The 16,899-nt window shown below is 43.9% G+C and overlaps 3 protein-coding genes across 6 annotated transcripts; 2 read left to right on the top strand and 1 right to left on the bottom strand.

Moving 5' to 3' along the window:
• Nucleotides 1–1,042: 1,042 nt before the first annotated feature.
• On the bottom strand, nucleotides 1,043–2,690 carry sicily (NADH dehydrogenase (ubiquinone) complex I, assembly factor 6 homolog sicily). Of its 2 annotated transcripts, XM_089473604.1 has the most exons (5): nucleotides 2,557–2,690; nucleotides 2,117–2,422; nucleotides 1,944–2,058; nucleotides 1,256–1,881; nucleotides 1,043–1,186 (listed from the first exon to the last, which is right to left on the bottom strand). In XM_089473604.1, the coding sequence occupies exons 2-5, from the start codon at nucleotides 2,395–2,397 to the stop codon at nucleotides 1,105–1,107; spliced, it is 1,104 nt and encodes a 367-aa protein (XP_089329730.1). In that variant the 5' UTR covers nucleotides 2,398–2,422; nucleotides 2,557–2,690; the 3' UTR covers nucleotides 1,043–1,104. The 2 variants fall into 2 exon arrangements, with proteins under 2 accessions (XP_089329730.1, XP_017870425.2); XM_018014936.2 differs by lacking the exon at nucleotides 2,557–2,690 and having other exon boundaries at nucleotides 2,117–2,528.
• mip130 (Myb-interacting protein 130) lies at nucleotides 2,441–16,899 on the top strand. Of its 3 annotated transcripts, none has more exons than XM_018014899.2 (3): nucleotides 2,441–2,466; nucleotides 2,756–2,854; nucleotides 13,253–16,899. In XM_018014899.2, exon 3 carries the CDS (start codon nucleotides 13,269–13,271, stop codon nucleotides 16,266–16,268), a length of 3,000 nt encoding a protein of 999 aa, XP_017870388.1. In that variant the 5' UTR covers nucleotides 2,441–2,466; nucleotides 2,756–2,854; nucleotides 13,253–13,268; the 3' UTR covers nucleotides 16,269–16,899. The 3 variants fall into 3 exon arrangements, with proteins under 3 accessions (XP_017870388.1, XP_089329713.1, XP_089329714.1); XM_089473587.1 differs by lacking the exon at nucleotides 2,441–2,466 and adding an exon at nucleotides 2,577–2,699; XM_089473588.1 differs by lacking the exons at nucleotides 2,441–2,466; nucleotides 2,756–2,854 and adding an exon at nucleotides 11,152–12,609.
• Rbcn-3B (WD repeat-containing protein Rbcn-3B) lies at nucleotides 2,937–10,953 on the top strand. The gene is made up of 2 exons (XM_018014886.2): nucleotides 2,937–4,087; nucleotides 5,752–10,953. The coding sequence occupies exon 2, from the start codon at nucleotides 5,957–5,959 to the stop codon at nucleotides 10,508–10,510; it is 4,554 nt and encodes a 1,517-aa protein (XP_017870375.1). The 5' UTR covers nucleotides 2,937–4,087; nucleotides 5,752–5,956; the 3' UTR covers nucleotides 10,511–10,953.

Here is a 16,899-nt window from a genome sequence, read left to right as displayed (position 1 = left end):
AGAAAGAATCCTAAGGATAATTTTTGTCGACTGCACTTGGAGTTTTGTGTATAAAAAATGACTCAAGGCAAATGTCGCTTACTCTTAAAGTAAAACTAATTTAATTTAAATTAATTTTTTTTAAAACTTTGTTATTTTTAAGAATTTTTAATTTTTTTTTTTTTTAATTTTAATTTTTATATTTTTTAATAACTTTTTTAGGTTTTTATTTTTGATTATATTCCTTTTATTTGTATGTTGTATTTAATGTATTAGCACGACTTTGGATTTAATTTCATGTACTTTACGTCGTTTATTTATTTATTCAGTTCATTTTACTCTAGTTAGATTTTTTCTTTTTATCGGTTACTCTGTTCTTATTGGAATTGGACACCACTGTATAAAAGTAACCGTATTTATTTTTGTATGCATTTGTCTATCCTTCGTTGCTTTGCTTGTGACCCACCATTAGCTTGAAGCTAAGCTTGTAATGTGTGAGAGAGTGAGAGGGTACAATACAATTCCGTTAATTTTGTGAAGCACCGCAATAGAGAGCGGTAATTTTTGTATAATGTATTTAGCATGAACTGGAAAAAATGGCGTACATGCAATAAAAGTCAGAGAGCTAAACAAACACACTAAGCTTCATAATGTAAATAGTATGATTAGGCACTTACCATAAAATATTTATATTAATACAAACTATATTTTTATATATGCATTTAATTAGCTTGATTCACTTAATCTAAACGGTGCTTAAAATTCGAAGTGCGCCTGGCGCACGGCTCCGTAGGAAAAATTTGCTATAACACACAATGGGTACAGTAATGTAGAACATTAATTTTAAAATTGACACATTTCATATGCTTTATTTTGATACTCCTCACTTGAACTAAAAACTAAAAAAAAAAAAAAATCACAACGCGCTACTTTCAAGAAACAGCCAGCAACTATACATCGAAATCTATGTATATCAATTTATCGATATATGTATGTACATATCTTGAGCGCTAGTGTTGGTTATCCACTTTGCTATTAATCGTTTGGCAACATTTTCAAACAATTTAATTTTATGTAACTGCCTTTAATAATAAACAAATTTTAACATTTTGTAAACTAATTAGCTTAATATTTGTTAAATATCGTCTTCCAGAAGAGGCGAGCCGGCAACAAGGAGTCCCGTTTTACGCAGCTAGGGTGTGTTAGCCTTAAAATAAATAAAAGTTGGAAATGATTAACATACAAAAACCGAAAATTAATTCTCCTTTACACTCACAGAAAGTGGGCACGACGCAGACGCTCCAAGTAGCCATCAGTTGCAACGGCGGGCAGGAAGATTTTTCGCACAAGTCGTGGCATTTGTGGGAGCAACTGGCGCGTTAATTTCAAATGTGTGTTGGCCAAACTGGCCACCTCGAAAATACACTCCTCGACGCCCTTGTCCTCTCGATCGCTCCGCAAGATGCGTTCCTGACTGACGCCATGCCGGACGAGCACTTCGAGCGGTACGGACACGGCTTGCTGTCGCCCAGCATGGGGTATGGCACGCAACAGCATGGTTATGCCTTGAGCCTTGCCTAGGTGGGAGGCGGCATGATCCACCTGCATGTCCTGAACCCCACTCAGTTGCACCAGCAGATGCAGCAGTGAGGCGCAGGTCTGGTCCGCGTAATCCTCAAGATCGCGCATCGTCTCAAACGCCTGATTGGGCGGTCGTTCGCGTGCGGTAACCATCCGCCGTAGATATAACTTATTAAGCTTGGAGCTGCCTACGGTGCGTTTTAGTTCACGCAGCACCGGCTGATCCTTGACATAAGATTTGTTGGCATCTGTCTCGAAGCACTTGTCTATAGAGTCATACCAAAACTTTAAGCGCATTTTGGCTATTTGTGGCTCGGTGACCTGAAAATAGCTTATCATGTTAATAGCACATTTAATAATTCGATTATCATCGCATCACCTACCTGAGCGCCCACGGACCTGGAGACCTCCACATTAAAAGCACGCAATGCAAACGCCGAAGGGCGCAACTCCTTTGGTAGCAGCAAGGTGCTCAAATAGTTCTCATAATCATATTTTCTGTGCAGCATAAAGGAAAACACAATAAAAACTGTATCACAGATGTAGATGAACTTACTCCACTAGGCCCATGCAATATTTAGCACCAAATTTGTCTTCTCTGCTGATAGTGTTAGTTGCTTGCTGGTGTGGTTTTCGAAGCTCCTTTTTTGTCCGGTGCACGGCGTCGCCAGATGCACTGCTGCTACCCACATGTCTGGTCACAATTTGAGAGACAAATAATATTTGTCCATTGGTATTTTGTAACAGGCGCCGCATTTGTTTTTTATTTTCACTAAACAGAGCTGCTCCCCACTTTGCAGAGCAGCTCCTCATGGTCGTACTGCTACACTTGAACATTTTCGATAACAGCGATAGCTGTATGCTAATTGGAGTTCAGTCCAAATGGAAATACTCAATTAATCGAAGGTAACGAAATCAGGTATCTTGTTTTAGAACTGATATTTGCCATTCAGCATTTGAAAAGTCAGTGACACTGTACTCATATGAACAACTTGCCTTTCTGTATAACTAGTTTACTGTCAGAAATGCAACACATTTATATTAAGCACTCAAAATTTAAGAAATTTACTTTTTGAATGAAGATCTTTTAATATCAGTACATCCATGCTGTCAAAGTTCAAAATTTTCGATAGGTCGATGTGTGTACCGTGAGCAACCCTATATCACAACACTCATCGCTGATTTTCTTTTCTAGCCGCCATTCAAAAGAGTGTGTGTTAAGAGCATTTTGGCAAAAGTTTATAGGAAAGTGATCCAAAAGTTAGCAGCACATATAACACATCACTATTAGACGGTAAGTACAGTGTTTTCTTTAGTGCAAGCTATTCTTTAGTGATTTAATCGTTAGCTATTGCACGAAAGCAACAGCAACACCTAGCTCGTTGACTAGCGTGTGTTTATTTATTTACATATGTGTGCCCGTATATTATTATATGCTTATACACTATAAACTCTAGCAATATACAAAGCTAAAGCAAATCTTAACTTTTAGTTAATATACTTTAAATAACTGATATCATGTTTGGCATGTTCGGGTGTACTTCATTAAGTGCGTTATCCGTTGGACAATAGGTAACGATATTACGATTTATTCACGTAGAATCGAGAAAATAAAAGTGATAAGACATCATCATATTCGCACAGAACACATATGAATAATTTGTTGCGTTTGATAACTACTTCAAGCCAACAAAAAACGCTAAAAAACATTAACATTTAAGCCAAATATCAAAATTATAGTTTAGAGTTGCCATCTGTTAGAAAAATGCATCAATGTATCGTATTTGGTGGAGGTGGCGGCAGCTCTAACAATTAATCGACAAAATTTTGGCCACGGTCGATATCTTCATTGCTTTTTTCTCTGCTCAGCAGATTTTCGTGTGCACCAAAATATAAAAATAAATATAAAAAAAAGTTAATTATGTATATACAGAAAAACAAATAGAATATACAAAGTGGCAACCAAGTGATAGTTAATGTGAACGCATATGCTTAGGGTCAAATAGTACAATAACCGTTTGTACGAAAGTGTTATAATATAGCAGCGAAAACCCCTAATGGGCAAAATAGTATAAATACATATGAGAAAATCGCTAATAGCGATAGCAATAACAAAAAGAGCTACAACAACATCGTGTGTGTGTATATGTATGCTGTATTTGTGTATATATGTGTGTGTGTTGTAATTGAACGGATAGCGATAGCAACAACACACGGTGCTCAGCAGTAAATCGCTAAAAAAAAAGTTAAATAAATTAAAATAAATAAATGCGGAGTGTATTCAAATTAGAATCGTGAGACGGCAACGAGGACGACGACATTCCATAATTGTGCTGCGTAACCAACACTGATTTACAACTCTGAAAATGCAGTATTCGGATCAGGATCAATAGCCCCCTGCAAAATACCCAAAAGTATAAAGAGAAAGAAAGAAAGAATCGAATCCAAGCGAATCGAACGAACGGCGAGGGAGGAGTTTATCACGCGCTAGCCAATACGGAAACAACAACAACAACAATAGCAAAATGTTAGCTAAATGCTAAGTTATCTACAATTATTATTTATTGGCGGGTCTACACTGATGTTCTGTGTGTGCGTGTGTGTGTGTACAACCCAATTGGGTAGCCTTTTAACATACATTTTGTTCGTCAAGCTCAAAATGCATAAGCACGCGTCGTCATTCAATTAATTTAGCATATTATAGAATTCGATGAGCGCTCTGTTCCATATTGTTTTGGTTATTGCAGCTAATTGCCCACAGAGCAGAGCCTGCTGACGTACTTTCAGACAGACGTATGTATGTGTATGTGTGTGTGTGTGTGTGTGTACATATTTACACACATGTCACATTGTCCACTCGCTGCTCCATCCGTTCGTCCGGCAGCGTAATTGGCACACTTGCCATTTACTTACTTTATTGTCTTATAGCAGACAGATATCGTGCATATAAATATAACTATAGGTATATACATATATATATAGTGTCTTTATTGTCTAGAAATCAACTCGAAGCGTAGTTTATTTGTTCGTTTTCCTTTTACATTTTGTCTCATCCTGGTCCCATATTGTTTGCCTAAGGGGGTGTTCGGTGGGGGCTTTATTTTACCCCTCAAGGTTGTCTCCAGCGCGCCTCAATTGTATAACAGAATTCTGTTTGTCTATTGAGTGTGTGTGTGTGTGTGTGAGTGAGTGTGCTCTGTTTATCTTTTGATATTCAATACGCTGACTCTGCAATCTCTCTTAAGTCACTACAGTAATCTATATAAATAGTGCACCTTAGCTACAATTAAAAAACAAAAAATATTTATAACAAAAATCATGAGCTACACAGCTCATGATTTCACTTTTTCGACAGTTGCTTTTGTCAGTTAACAACTAACAAATGGCTTAATTCAAATGCGGTTTTTGTTAATGGACTGTTGGAGTGTGAAAAATATACATACATATATAGTCCAATTTCGACTTAGAAGGCGGCAACATGACTCACTTGCCAAATACTGTTAATTTTGCTTTAAAAAAACATTCCCACTGGCAGCACGACTAACTATATTATACATTGAATTGTATTACAAACTTATGCAATACCCAAACTCTATTCACTATGTTCTTTCACTCCTTGTAAAGTTTACTGTTCGCTTAAATTTCTGTCACCTCCAATGTGTGCATGAACTTATCTCGAGAACTGTTTGTTATATTATTATAATTTGTTGTTGTTTGTATTAACACAAAACAATTTAATTGTATTGAGCCGTTCTCGAGATTAGCGTTAACCGCAACAACTTACATTGTTATCAGCTGCCGCATTATCAGCTAACATTCTATTTCCGTAGGTGCGTTAGATATCAGATTCTCTTCGCCTTAGATAAATTTGTATTGCGATTAAGTTCCATACGAGAAAAACAAAGAAAACGAAATGCAATAGAATCAAAGCTGAAACAATACGAGTAATGTGTTGTATCAAGTGCAAAGCTTCAGTAAACAACCATTTTGGTGTCAAATTACATTCTAAAAGTGAGAATACACATATATCGCTTTTGAGCAGCGACACAAATGTAGCAGGGCTGATAATTATTGATTTGGCGCGCCGTCAAGAATGTTCACTGTATGTTTACACACACGCACGAGCGCAGTTTCAGGTGTAGCCTCGCCATGAAACGTGGTAGGCCAATGTTTACTAATAAATTTTTACAGAGAACGACAACTGGAGAAGCGGCTGCCATAAATCGAAATTGATATTTGCGAAAATATTCAATAAATAACGCACGCACATCCAGGGAGGTGGACAGACGCATCATAGAGCGAGCATAGGCCACATCAGTGGAGGAGGAGGAGGAGGAGTCGGCGCTGGTATTGGTGTCGTGGTTAGTGGTTGCAGGTCTCCATACCATAAATAACCATGGTCAGTACGAATCTGGTGGTGCCAGTGGTGCTGTGGGGTCCCACAGCGCCGACACATTGCATATCGAGCGTCTTTCTATCGGATGATCAATGCACGCTGGTCACCGGCTGCTACGACGGACAGATCTGTCTCTGGCAAGTGGAGCCAGCCACATTGAAGATGTCACCGCGTTGCCTGCTCGTTGGTCACTCGGCGCCGGTGCTGTGCCTGGTGCGCGCCTCTTTGCTGCCGGATAATAATTTTCTGGTCAGCTCGTCGGAGAATGGTGAGATGTGCACCTGGGATCTGATCGACGGCAAATGCACTGAGGCTGTCAAGCTGCCACAGGTGCACACACAAATCCAAAGCTATCACACGGCCAACAGCGAAGACGTGCGTCTCTTTTGCATTGGCTACTATGCTGAAATCATGGTCATGGATCCATTCAGTCTCGAAGTTATTTACGTGCTCAGCTCAAAGGTGAAGCCGGACTGGATTTCAGCCATACACGTGCTACGTCCAATGCGTCGCAAAGACGATGTCGTGCTGGCCATCACGACCACCGGCACCGTCAAGGTCTGGACTCTGACGGGCAACGAGAACAAGCATGCGGAGCCCATCTATGAGAATGAGTCGAAGGAGATACGATGCTTGAACGCCATCACCATGAATTGTTGTGCCCAGAATCAGCGCACGGTGCTCCTCGTCTGCACCAAATATTGGCAGATCTATGATGCTGGCGATTTTACAGTACTCTGCTCCGTTATTGCGCCTGCACGCGAACGTTGGCAGGGCGGTGATTTCATAACCTCAGATCGCGTTATGCTGTGGACGGACGAGGGCAAAGGGTACTTGTATAAATTGCCAGCCAATTGCATACCAGACAATAAGGAGTTTCATTCAAAGAGCGTCGTACGCGACGCACCCTATCTGTACTATGTGCTGCAGCATGCCGGAGATAAGGTGCTCTCCTGTCCGCCAGCGATGAAACTCCTAATGGGTCAACAGTCACACTTTTTGCTGCGCGGCGATTCTGAGGGCTACATCTCGGTGTGGAATGTGCCGGAGGTGCCATTGGATAATATTAGTATATTGCAGGCAAAGCAAATGCCGCCGCGCATACAGAAGCCGCATGTCTGCACTTCACTCGTGGAGGCCTGGTCGATGATGGATCCGCCGCCTGTGGGCATACTTGATCAGCTTTCGCGTATCACCGACTCACCGGTGAAGCTCACATCGAGCATATATCTGCCGCAACAGAGTCGCTTGGTCATTGGCCGCGAGGATGGCAGCATTGTCATTGTGCCGGCCACACAGACGGTTATGATGCAACTGCTCGTCGGCATCAAGCAGAATTTCAGTGATTGGCCATCGCATCAGATACTCTACGGGCATCGCGGACGTGTCAATTGCCTGCTGTGCCCCTCGATGGTACATCCACGCTATGAGAAGTCCCATCTGCTCTCGGGTGGCATTGATTTCGCTGTCTGCCTGTGGGACTTGTATAGCGGCAGTCTGTTGCATCGGTTCTGCGTGCATGCGGGAGAGATTACACAGCTGCTGGTGCCGCCCGAGAGCTGCAGTCCACGCATACTCAAGTGTATCTGCTCGGTGGCCTCGGATCATTCAGTTACCCTGGTCAGTTTGCAGGAGCGCAAATGCGTCACGCTGGCCAGTCGACATCTGTTTCCGGTTGTGACCATCAAATGGCGTCCACTCGATGATTTCCTCATTGTCGGCTGCTCCGATGGCAGCGTCTATGTGTGGCAAATGGAAACGGGTCACTTGGATCGTGTGCTGCATGGCATGCTAGCCGAGGAGGTGCTTTCAGCTTGCGATGAGCAGGCGCTGGAGGATGGCAGCGGTGGCTCAGGTAGCAACGCAGCCAATTCAGCCAGCGAGATGGGTATGGCCAATCCGGCAGTGCATTTCTTCCGGGGACTCAAGTCGCGCAACATGAATGCCATACGGCACGCCACACAACGCGGCATCCATCAGTTGCAGCAGCTACAGGGCCACAATCAGGGCAATTTTGATTTCCTGATGAAGCACCGCAGCAATCCGCTGGTCATACAGGGCCTGCGCACCAATCCCAAGGATGCCGAGAGTCACATTCTCTTCTTCGACATCGAGGGATTGATATTTGAGCTGCACAGCGAGGAATATGCGCAGATGACGCCCGCAACGTTGGAGGCGTTGGGCGTGCATCTGCAACATCCCAAAGACGGCAAATCGATGCACATCGATGCGAGCAAGAAAATCGGCGACTTCTTTAGCAAGGTCAAGAATAAGGCTGTCGATGTTGAGAAGATACTCAAGGACAAGGATAAGCACGGGCTTGTACAGAAGTTCAAGGAGAAGACGGAAATTGTTGAGAAAAAGGTGCAGGCCAAAGTGGAGAGCCTGCAGAAGGCCGTGGAGACGCATGAGGAGCAGCCACAGGATCTAAAGAGCAAGATTGCATCCAAAATGGAGGTCACTCATGTCATGGAAGTGGCCCAGCTGCTGCTGTCGCTGCTCCATTCCTGGGGCCTTGATCCGCATCTAGACAAAGTCTGCGAATCCCAGTTGGGTCTACTGCGTCCCATTGTACCCATCTCTTACGGTGTTTTGTCCAAGGCCGGCTATATGTCATTGCTGTTGCCCACTTGGCAGAATAACTACGAGATACCACCGGGATTGCAATTGCCCTCCAGCTCCAAGAAACGCATGTTGCCTGAGGAATTGCAGCGTCTGGAGCACTTGACAGCCATTTTCACTTCTCGTCTGCACTGGGAGCTAAGCACCACATTGACATCGAATCATATACTGGCCTTGGTGGCCATGTCCAATACGCTGATGTCGATGAGCGCCGCCTCGTTCCTTCCAGATAGCGAGAAGCACAAGAAGCTGCAGCGGCTGGCCCAGTATGCTGAGTCAACGCAAGGCGCTGAGGAAGAGCTGCTCGCCCACCACACTTCACAGATCAAGCAGGGCTGGAGTCTGTTGTCCACACACCATTGCTTCTTGCTGCCCGATAAGATTGAGGCGTTGGAGCCAAAGAAATTCAAGCGTCCCCAGGTGGAGATGATGGTCAAGCGCTGGCAGCATCATTGCATCGAGATACGCGAGGCAGCGCAGCAAATACTACTGGGCGAGCTCACTCGCATGGGCAAGAAGGGGCGCAAACAGCTCGTGGAGAGCTGGGCACAGTATTTGCCGCTCTACACGCACACCGAGCCAATTGTGGGCGCTCAGCAGGTGGCGGCCATGACGAACAACCAGGCGGGTGGTTCGGGTGGTGGTGGTGCTGGTACTGGTACTGGTATCAATTCCTCAATGGGCAACGGCAGCGGCGCGATGTCGGGCGGTCAGGGCATGTCAGCTGGTGGCACCGGTGTGGGCTCCAGTGATCAACAGGATGAGGACTATGAGGAGGAGGAAGAGGAGATCATACGCAAGCCGTCCAGTCTGTCAGAGCTGAAGCGCAAGCAGACCACCGCTGTGATCCTGTTGGGCGTGATTGGTGCTGAGTTCGGTCAGGACATTTCACAGGAATCGCCGAACCATCGCGGCAGCATTAGCCTGGGTCATACCAACACCGAACGACGCAAATCCTCGGTGGTCGAAGGCTTCGGCATCGCCAACAATTTGGCTCGGCTCACCTCCATGGCGCTAGCTCATCTGCTGTATGCACCGCCATCCCCCAAGCTGCCGCAATATACGCCATTGCGTCGTGCGGCCATCGATCTTCTTGGGCGTGGCTTTACCGTTTGGGAGCCCTATCTGGATGTCTCGAAGGTGCTACTAGGCCTGCTAGAGATCTCCTGTGAGGGCAAGTCGGTGCCAAATCTCAATTATAAACTACCCCTGACCCCACAAGCCGATGCCTGTCGCACCGCCCGCCATGCACTGCGCCTGATTGCCACCGCACGGCCAGCAGCGTTTATTACGACCATGGCAAGGGAGGTGGCTCGATATAATACAATGCAACAGAATGCCCAGTCGATCAATACGCCGCTCACCCAATCTGTGCTGTACAAGGCCAAGGGCGAGATATTGCAATGCGTTGAGATGCTGATCGATAAAATGCAATCAGAGATCGCTGGTCTATTGGTGGAAGTGATGGACATTGCGCTCCATTGCGTCGATAGCAATGAGCTAAAGGGTCGCGGCTTGGCCGAACTCTGTCCGTCTATATGCAAATTCAATCAAATTTCGCATTGCAGCCAAACCCGACGCATCGCTGTTGGCGCCAATAGCGGAAATTTGGCCATATACGAGCTGAGGCAGAACAAGTGCCAAATGATCCCCGCCCATACGCATCCGATTACCTCGTTGGCCTTCTCGCCAGATGGCAAATACCTGGTGTCCTATTCGTGTGCCGAGAATCGCTTGTCCTTCTGGCAGACAAGCACCGGCATGTTTGGCTTGGGTCAATCGCAGACGCGCTGCACCAAGGGCTATTCCACGGCTCCCATACCGGATGTTTCGCGGCTGAATCCGATGCGATTGGCCAAGCTCGTCTGGATTAATAATCGAACCGTGACGTTGATGTTGGCCGATGGTTCGGAGACGCGTTTCAATGTTTAAAATTCAGCTGGGTGCAATGAACAACTTCATTCAGAGGGACTGTCGATAGCGGTCTATCGATAAGTAAATAGCTAACTAGGCAACAAAATACAACAATCGTTATCAGTATATCGATTAACATGAAAAGGTTATCGAGCAGCAGTTATTGGTTTAACGATTCAGCAAACATTTCATTCGTCACTGTGTTATCGATAACACTTATCGATTCTCCGACAAAGAACGAAGCCAACGTCGTTAGGCCACATACTGAGCAGCCGAGCTGCAAACTATTTAGGCAATCAACAACGCGGGCTTCAAAAGCGAGCGAGACACGATCATCAACTGAAACAATAAATAGACAACAAAGCTTACAAATAAATTAAAAACAATAACAATAAAACAAAACAAAAACAGATTTAAAAAAATTAGATGAAAAAAAAAAAAAAAACAAAAAACAAAACAAAGCGAAAACCTAATAAAAAAACTGTTATTTATTATGTATAAAATATAAAAAAAAAACGAAAGGCAAACACGCAAACTTTTATTTGTATATGTATTTTAATTGTATTTTGTGCGATTTTAAACGTTCTTTCTTAGCTTAAATTGTTTAAAAAAGCAACAAAAGAAAAACACTAAACGAAACTATTCCGATTACCAAACCAATTGAACCAACTCACATACAATGAGGGTAGTCCCTTAAGCACAATAAATGCAGCTAGGCCGTCACATTTTATTTTGTTTTTAAATATCAACTTTTATAGGCAAATTGCATTGGCTAGTCGGAATGGGAAAACCTTGCTGTTGAATATTTATGTAATTATTATAAAAATAAGCGATATAATTAATATTGTTTTTGTTAGATAAAAGAAAAGCACATATAAAATATATAAAAATAATATAATCCAACTACAAATGGAATTGAATACTAAGAAGAAGAAGCAAAACAATACCAACATAAACAAAGAATGAATGCTGTTATTACTTCCTATGCTATTGTAATTATTATTATTACTAAATACTATTATTATCGATATTGATATTTGTTAAACCTACTGTATTGTTATCTATCTACAATTATAAAAAAAAAATCTTGTATTGCGCAACGTTGCTACTTTATATATATAAAACAAAAAACAAACAATATATTTTTTTTTTTTTTGTTTTTATAAAAGTCGAAATGAAACGCTACATCTATTATTTTGTTTTTGTTAATTTTTGCGTTCAGCACGCTCTAAAGTTAAACATTAATTGATTAAACATATTCGAAACTTAAGAAAAATATTATATGCAGAAAAAAAAAAAAAAACGAAATCGAAAACTAAAACTTAGCAATATTAAAAACACACACACACACACATACACACACCTGTATTTATATATGTATGCTTGTATAGGTTAAAAAAAATACACACACGCAGCAATACACACACACACATACATATATGTACTACAGAATATATTAAATTATATTTGTGCTTAATTTGAATTGCTAATTATGTGAGAATATATATGTATCTATCTATGTATGTATGCGTATATTCGAGGTCCTTCAAAGTATTACACAAAATGAAATAATGAATGAAACAATTAATATAAAATATATGTGTATATATATATATATATTTATATATATACATGCAAGAAATAAAGTCAAAAACCAAAAATGAAATAAAAAAGTTTTTTATTATTTTGTTTACATATTTATCGAGATTGTTGTTCGATTAAGTTTGTTTTAAAAAAAATCGATAGCCATTGCTGTTGTAATGTTATCGATTAAAAACTTGAAATTCTGCCACCAGTGTGTCAAAATCTCGTGATTTCGCCTATAGATTAATGTGAGTTTCATATATATTTCATACTTCGGATCCTGACTTTTGTTATATTTGCAATATCAAAAACAAGGATATTTCAAATATTACAGATTTGCGGTTTGGCTTACGCATATCAATGCCAGTTTCACATTCTGAAAGTCTGATTATGGAAATCCATCTACAACAAAAGTTATCAAACAATTAAGTTTGGAAACTTAAATACCGATCGAATTGCAGTCCAAGCTCGGTCGCTGCGTCAACTCCGCAGTGTGTGTGTGTGTGTGTATTTTTTGTGTATGCAGAGAGGAGGTGAGGAATTATTGAAATATCAGTTCCGAGAATTCCTCGAAAGGTTCTTGTAGTTAAGCAGTCTCACTTCCTTTATAACTGTTTTTTTTTTTTTTAATTTTTTTACTTTAATATAATTGTCAATTTTAATCGTTTTAGCTTTAAGTTTTCCGTAATTAATTCTTTAAATTTAATTCCCTTTTCGCTTTTAGATTTTAGTTCCATGGTAAAGTTATGAGTATTTTCAATTTTATTGAGCTTATATCCATGCAGCTCTATATACATATGCTCTCTGTCGCTCTTATTTAATCAAGCCTGATTTTCGTGCTATCAACCTGTCTCTTTCTAAACTGTGTACTATATGAATACATAAAGTCTCTTATATAAATCAACAAATCTTGTAATAAATATTTTAGAGAGGCTAGAGACAGGATAGAGAAATGCATATCGATATCATAAGAGATCAGAGTTATCTCAGGGAGTTATCTCACTGAAACTTGTCTCAGAATTGCGATGCTTTCTTATTGTCTTCGATATATTTCTTTGCCTCCTCATCAAAAATTGGCATTCCTTGTCTAATGGGAAGCAGTTAAAAGATGCGATCCGGAAGGGAGCAGTCGTACTTGCTTTAAGAATATTTTGAACATGTTTTTCAATTTTCCAGCTAGCAGACGGCGACAATGCCCGAGACAGAGACCAGAAGCACCGGCCAGCGGGGGAGGCCCAGAAAGACAGCCGCTGCTGTGCGAAAAATCGCACGGCCCTCCCATGAAGAGGATGAGCGGGTAGAGGCGAGCAGTAAAACGCACGGGAAGTCGCTTAAGTCGAGCGAAGGTGGCAAAGAGCAAAAGCAACAGGAGCAGGAGTCGGCGGATGACGGCGACACGGTCGACGAGGCGGCGGATCTGGCGAATGACGAGGGCGACGACGCCGAGGAGGACGATGCGCCCGAGGACAGCAACGAGGCGAGCGATACCGAAGAGCAAGTGGAGACGCCGGCGTTTAGCCTGGCCACGCTTGGACTGCAGCGCGTGGGCACTGTGCAGCCGCCGAAACCGAAGACGCAAAAGCCGCCCATACTTCCGCTGAATGCACGTGGCATGCCCGCCCGGATACGAAAGCGAAATCGGCTCTTCTACGACGAGAACATCATCAACGATGACAAACCGTTGCGCGTCAGTTTGGCTCCCAAAAAGATGTCCACCCGCGGCTCCGGCGACAGTCCCAGCAAATTGCTGACGACTCCCTCGAAAGTGCTCAAGAAGCGAAAGGGCGTCGTGTCCCGTTACATGCGCTCCAATGACAGTGCCTCCACCTCAAACTCCAACTCGGGTGCGGAGGCGACGGACAAGCAGAAGAAGTCCACGCCGGGCAAGCAGCCACTGAGGGCGACGTCCCCAACAGCCGGTGACAAGGGGCAGCAGCAGCAGATGCCACAGCTGGCCGGGCATCTGCGACCGGGCCGAGGCGCCACAAGCGGGACAAAGGGCGCTGCGGCGGCGGCAGCTGCGGCTGCCGCTGAGGATGCAGCGCGGAAAGCCGAGGCGCAGGTGGTGGCCAATAAGCGTTTGGGTCAAAGCATCGGGCTCCGGTTGCGCAACCTCCTGAAGCTGCCCAAGGCCCACAAATGGGCAATTGCCGAGTGGTTCTATTCGTACATCGATAAGCCGCTCTTCGACTGCAAGTACGATTTTATGAACAATGTCAACGTGCTGGCTCCACGTCTGGGCACGCGCAAGCTGAACCGCCACGAATGGGTCAACATCAGGCGGCGCATGGGCCGCCCCAGGCGCTGCTCGTCGGCATTCTTCAGCGAGGAGCGGCGGGAGCTGGAGCGCAAGCGGCAGCTGATGCGCACACTGCAGTCATGCAAGTCCGGCGACCTGAAGGACACCCTGCTGATAGCGGATATGCCAGAGAAGATCCCAATGCCGTTGCCATTGGGCACCAAGGTGACGGCCCGCTTGCGCACGCCACAGGACGGCATCTTTGCCGGCACGGTGGCTGCCTACGATTCGCTGAATGCCATGTACCGGGTGACGTTCGAGCGGCCGGGATTGGGCACGCAGTCGATACCGGACTATGAGATCGTGTCGGAGAACTTTCACGAGATGCTGCCGTTGCACAGCTTCACCAAAGACTTCCGGCCCAACTTGATGAGCATCTACCAGACCAACAACATGGGCTACACCACCAGCCTGGGCTACACCACCAACTTGGCCAGCAGCTACCAAAACAAACGTCTCCCGCTGGGCGCCGCTGCCGGCAATGTCAACAGCAGCACCAACAACTCCTCGACGCCCCAAAAGAATCTGATCAACAACAATGCGGCGGCACGAAATGCTCTCAGCATGAAGCTAAACAAGAGTGATCCGCTCTTGGGCCAGGATGCGATTGGGGAGAGTCCGATTAGGATGCAGCTGGTGCGACATGGCTATCCGCCCAAGCTGCTCGAGCATCTGGTTCTGCTCCAGAACTATATTGCCCTGAAGGAAGCAAAAATTGAGCGGCTGGCTGAGATGAATGCCACCGCAGAGCTGGCCATGGGTGAGCTGATGGTCCAGGACGAGGCTGTCGCCGATCATAATCGCCGTCAGTTGCGCGACGACTTTCAGCGTCGCTATGCCTCGAATATCATAACGCTCGAGCGCATCAACGGGGATCTCATGTACGAGCTGACCAGGGTGCAGGAGCTGTCGAACAGCCTCACACGGGATCCCAATGTACAGGCCATGATATCTCCGACGCTGTTGCGCGAGGAATGTCGGGCCAAGGCCAGCAAGACGGTCGATGAGCTGAACAAGGGCGTGGTGAAGAACGAGCGGATGATCACGCTGCTCAAGAATCTGACCACATTGCTGATTGTCATACAGAGCTTGGACAGTGATTGCGATGCGGCCGAGGTGAACAAGGTGCTCGAGGGCTGCATCGAGGAGGTGCGCAGCAATCTCATCTGCAGCGCCAACAGCGAGGTGTTCCAGAAGAGCGTGCAACTGCGACTCGAATATATTGCTCAGGACATCAATCGCAATATCGAGGAGCGCAGCTTTAGCCAGGCGTCCGTCAAGTCACCAAAGTCCCTCAAGTCCGAGTTGGGTAAGATGGGCAGCGGCTCCAAGCGACCAGCTGCGGACAAGGACCGCAAGGAGAAGAAATCGGGAAAAGATGCCAAGGAGAAAGGTGGCAAATCCCTGCTGCTGGAGGAGTCGGACGTGGAACCCATGGATGTCGACAGTGAAAGCGATGACGAGCCCAATGACGATCGGGCGGAGCAAAAAAAGGCCAATAACCCTGATGAGGACGGTGCGAATGCTGATGCTAATGCTAATGTCAAAGTGAAAGAAAATATGGATGTGAATGTGAATGCTAACGTGGATGGGAATGTGGATGAAAATGTGGATTCGCATACGGATGCCGAAGCAGATGCAGAGGGAGACGCTTCGGATGCGGTGGAGAAGATCGATGAGGATGAAATTTCTGAGACAGAAGATGCCGAAAACACCGACGACGGTGCCGACGATTCGCAAATAACGATCGAGTCGGCGAAGGAGTCAGAAGATGAGACTCAATCGCATGATGATAAAGATGACAAAGATGACGATAAGGTGGATGAAGATATCATTCAGGAAGTGGGCACTGGCTGCGAGGAATCCGAGGATGAGCTCCAATTCGAGAAGTAACGAAGCAGCCAGGAGCGAGCAGTGAAACGTATGTACTTCAGTTAAGCCTTAAATTAAATTTTAAACAACCTTCCTCTCCTGCTTCTCTGACCGTATATGTATGTATACACATGCATATATAATGATGCATATGCATAAATATATATAGAGCATATATATATATATATATATATATATATATACATACTGCATATATATACATATAGCAAACATATATTATATATATATGTATATACACACACACACACACACATTATGTATAGGTGTACATATATAGATATATATATATATAATTTTCATAATGCTTATATATATACACCTATATAGACATATATATATATACACCTTTTTAACTATTAATTCTTTTTCTTATTGTTCGCGCATATATATACAAATTCTATAAATCAAATTTTTTTTGGGAGACCTGCGGGCGTCGTATTGAGTGGACGTCATGAAGCGCAGTACATTATATATTAGAGAAGTAGATCACAATTTACAAATTTCAATTGTTATTATATTATAACTATCGGACATTATCCGCAACTGAACAATTGATATACACACGCATATTTCAACTTATTCGACTACAATTATCGAGAGTGTCGCAATAAAAATGATTGTAATAAAAAAA

This window comes from Drosophila arizonae, chromosome X (genome assembly GCF_054131065.1).
Source record: "Drosophila arizonae isolate 15081-1271.41 chromosome X, UAZ_ARI_1.0, whole genome shotgun sequence".
NCBI classification, from domain to species: Eukaryota; Metazoa; Arthropoda; class Insecta; order Diptera; family Drosophilidae; genus Drosophila; species Drosophila arizonae.
This window is presented reverse-complemented; position numbering and strand designations above follow the sequence as displayed.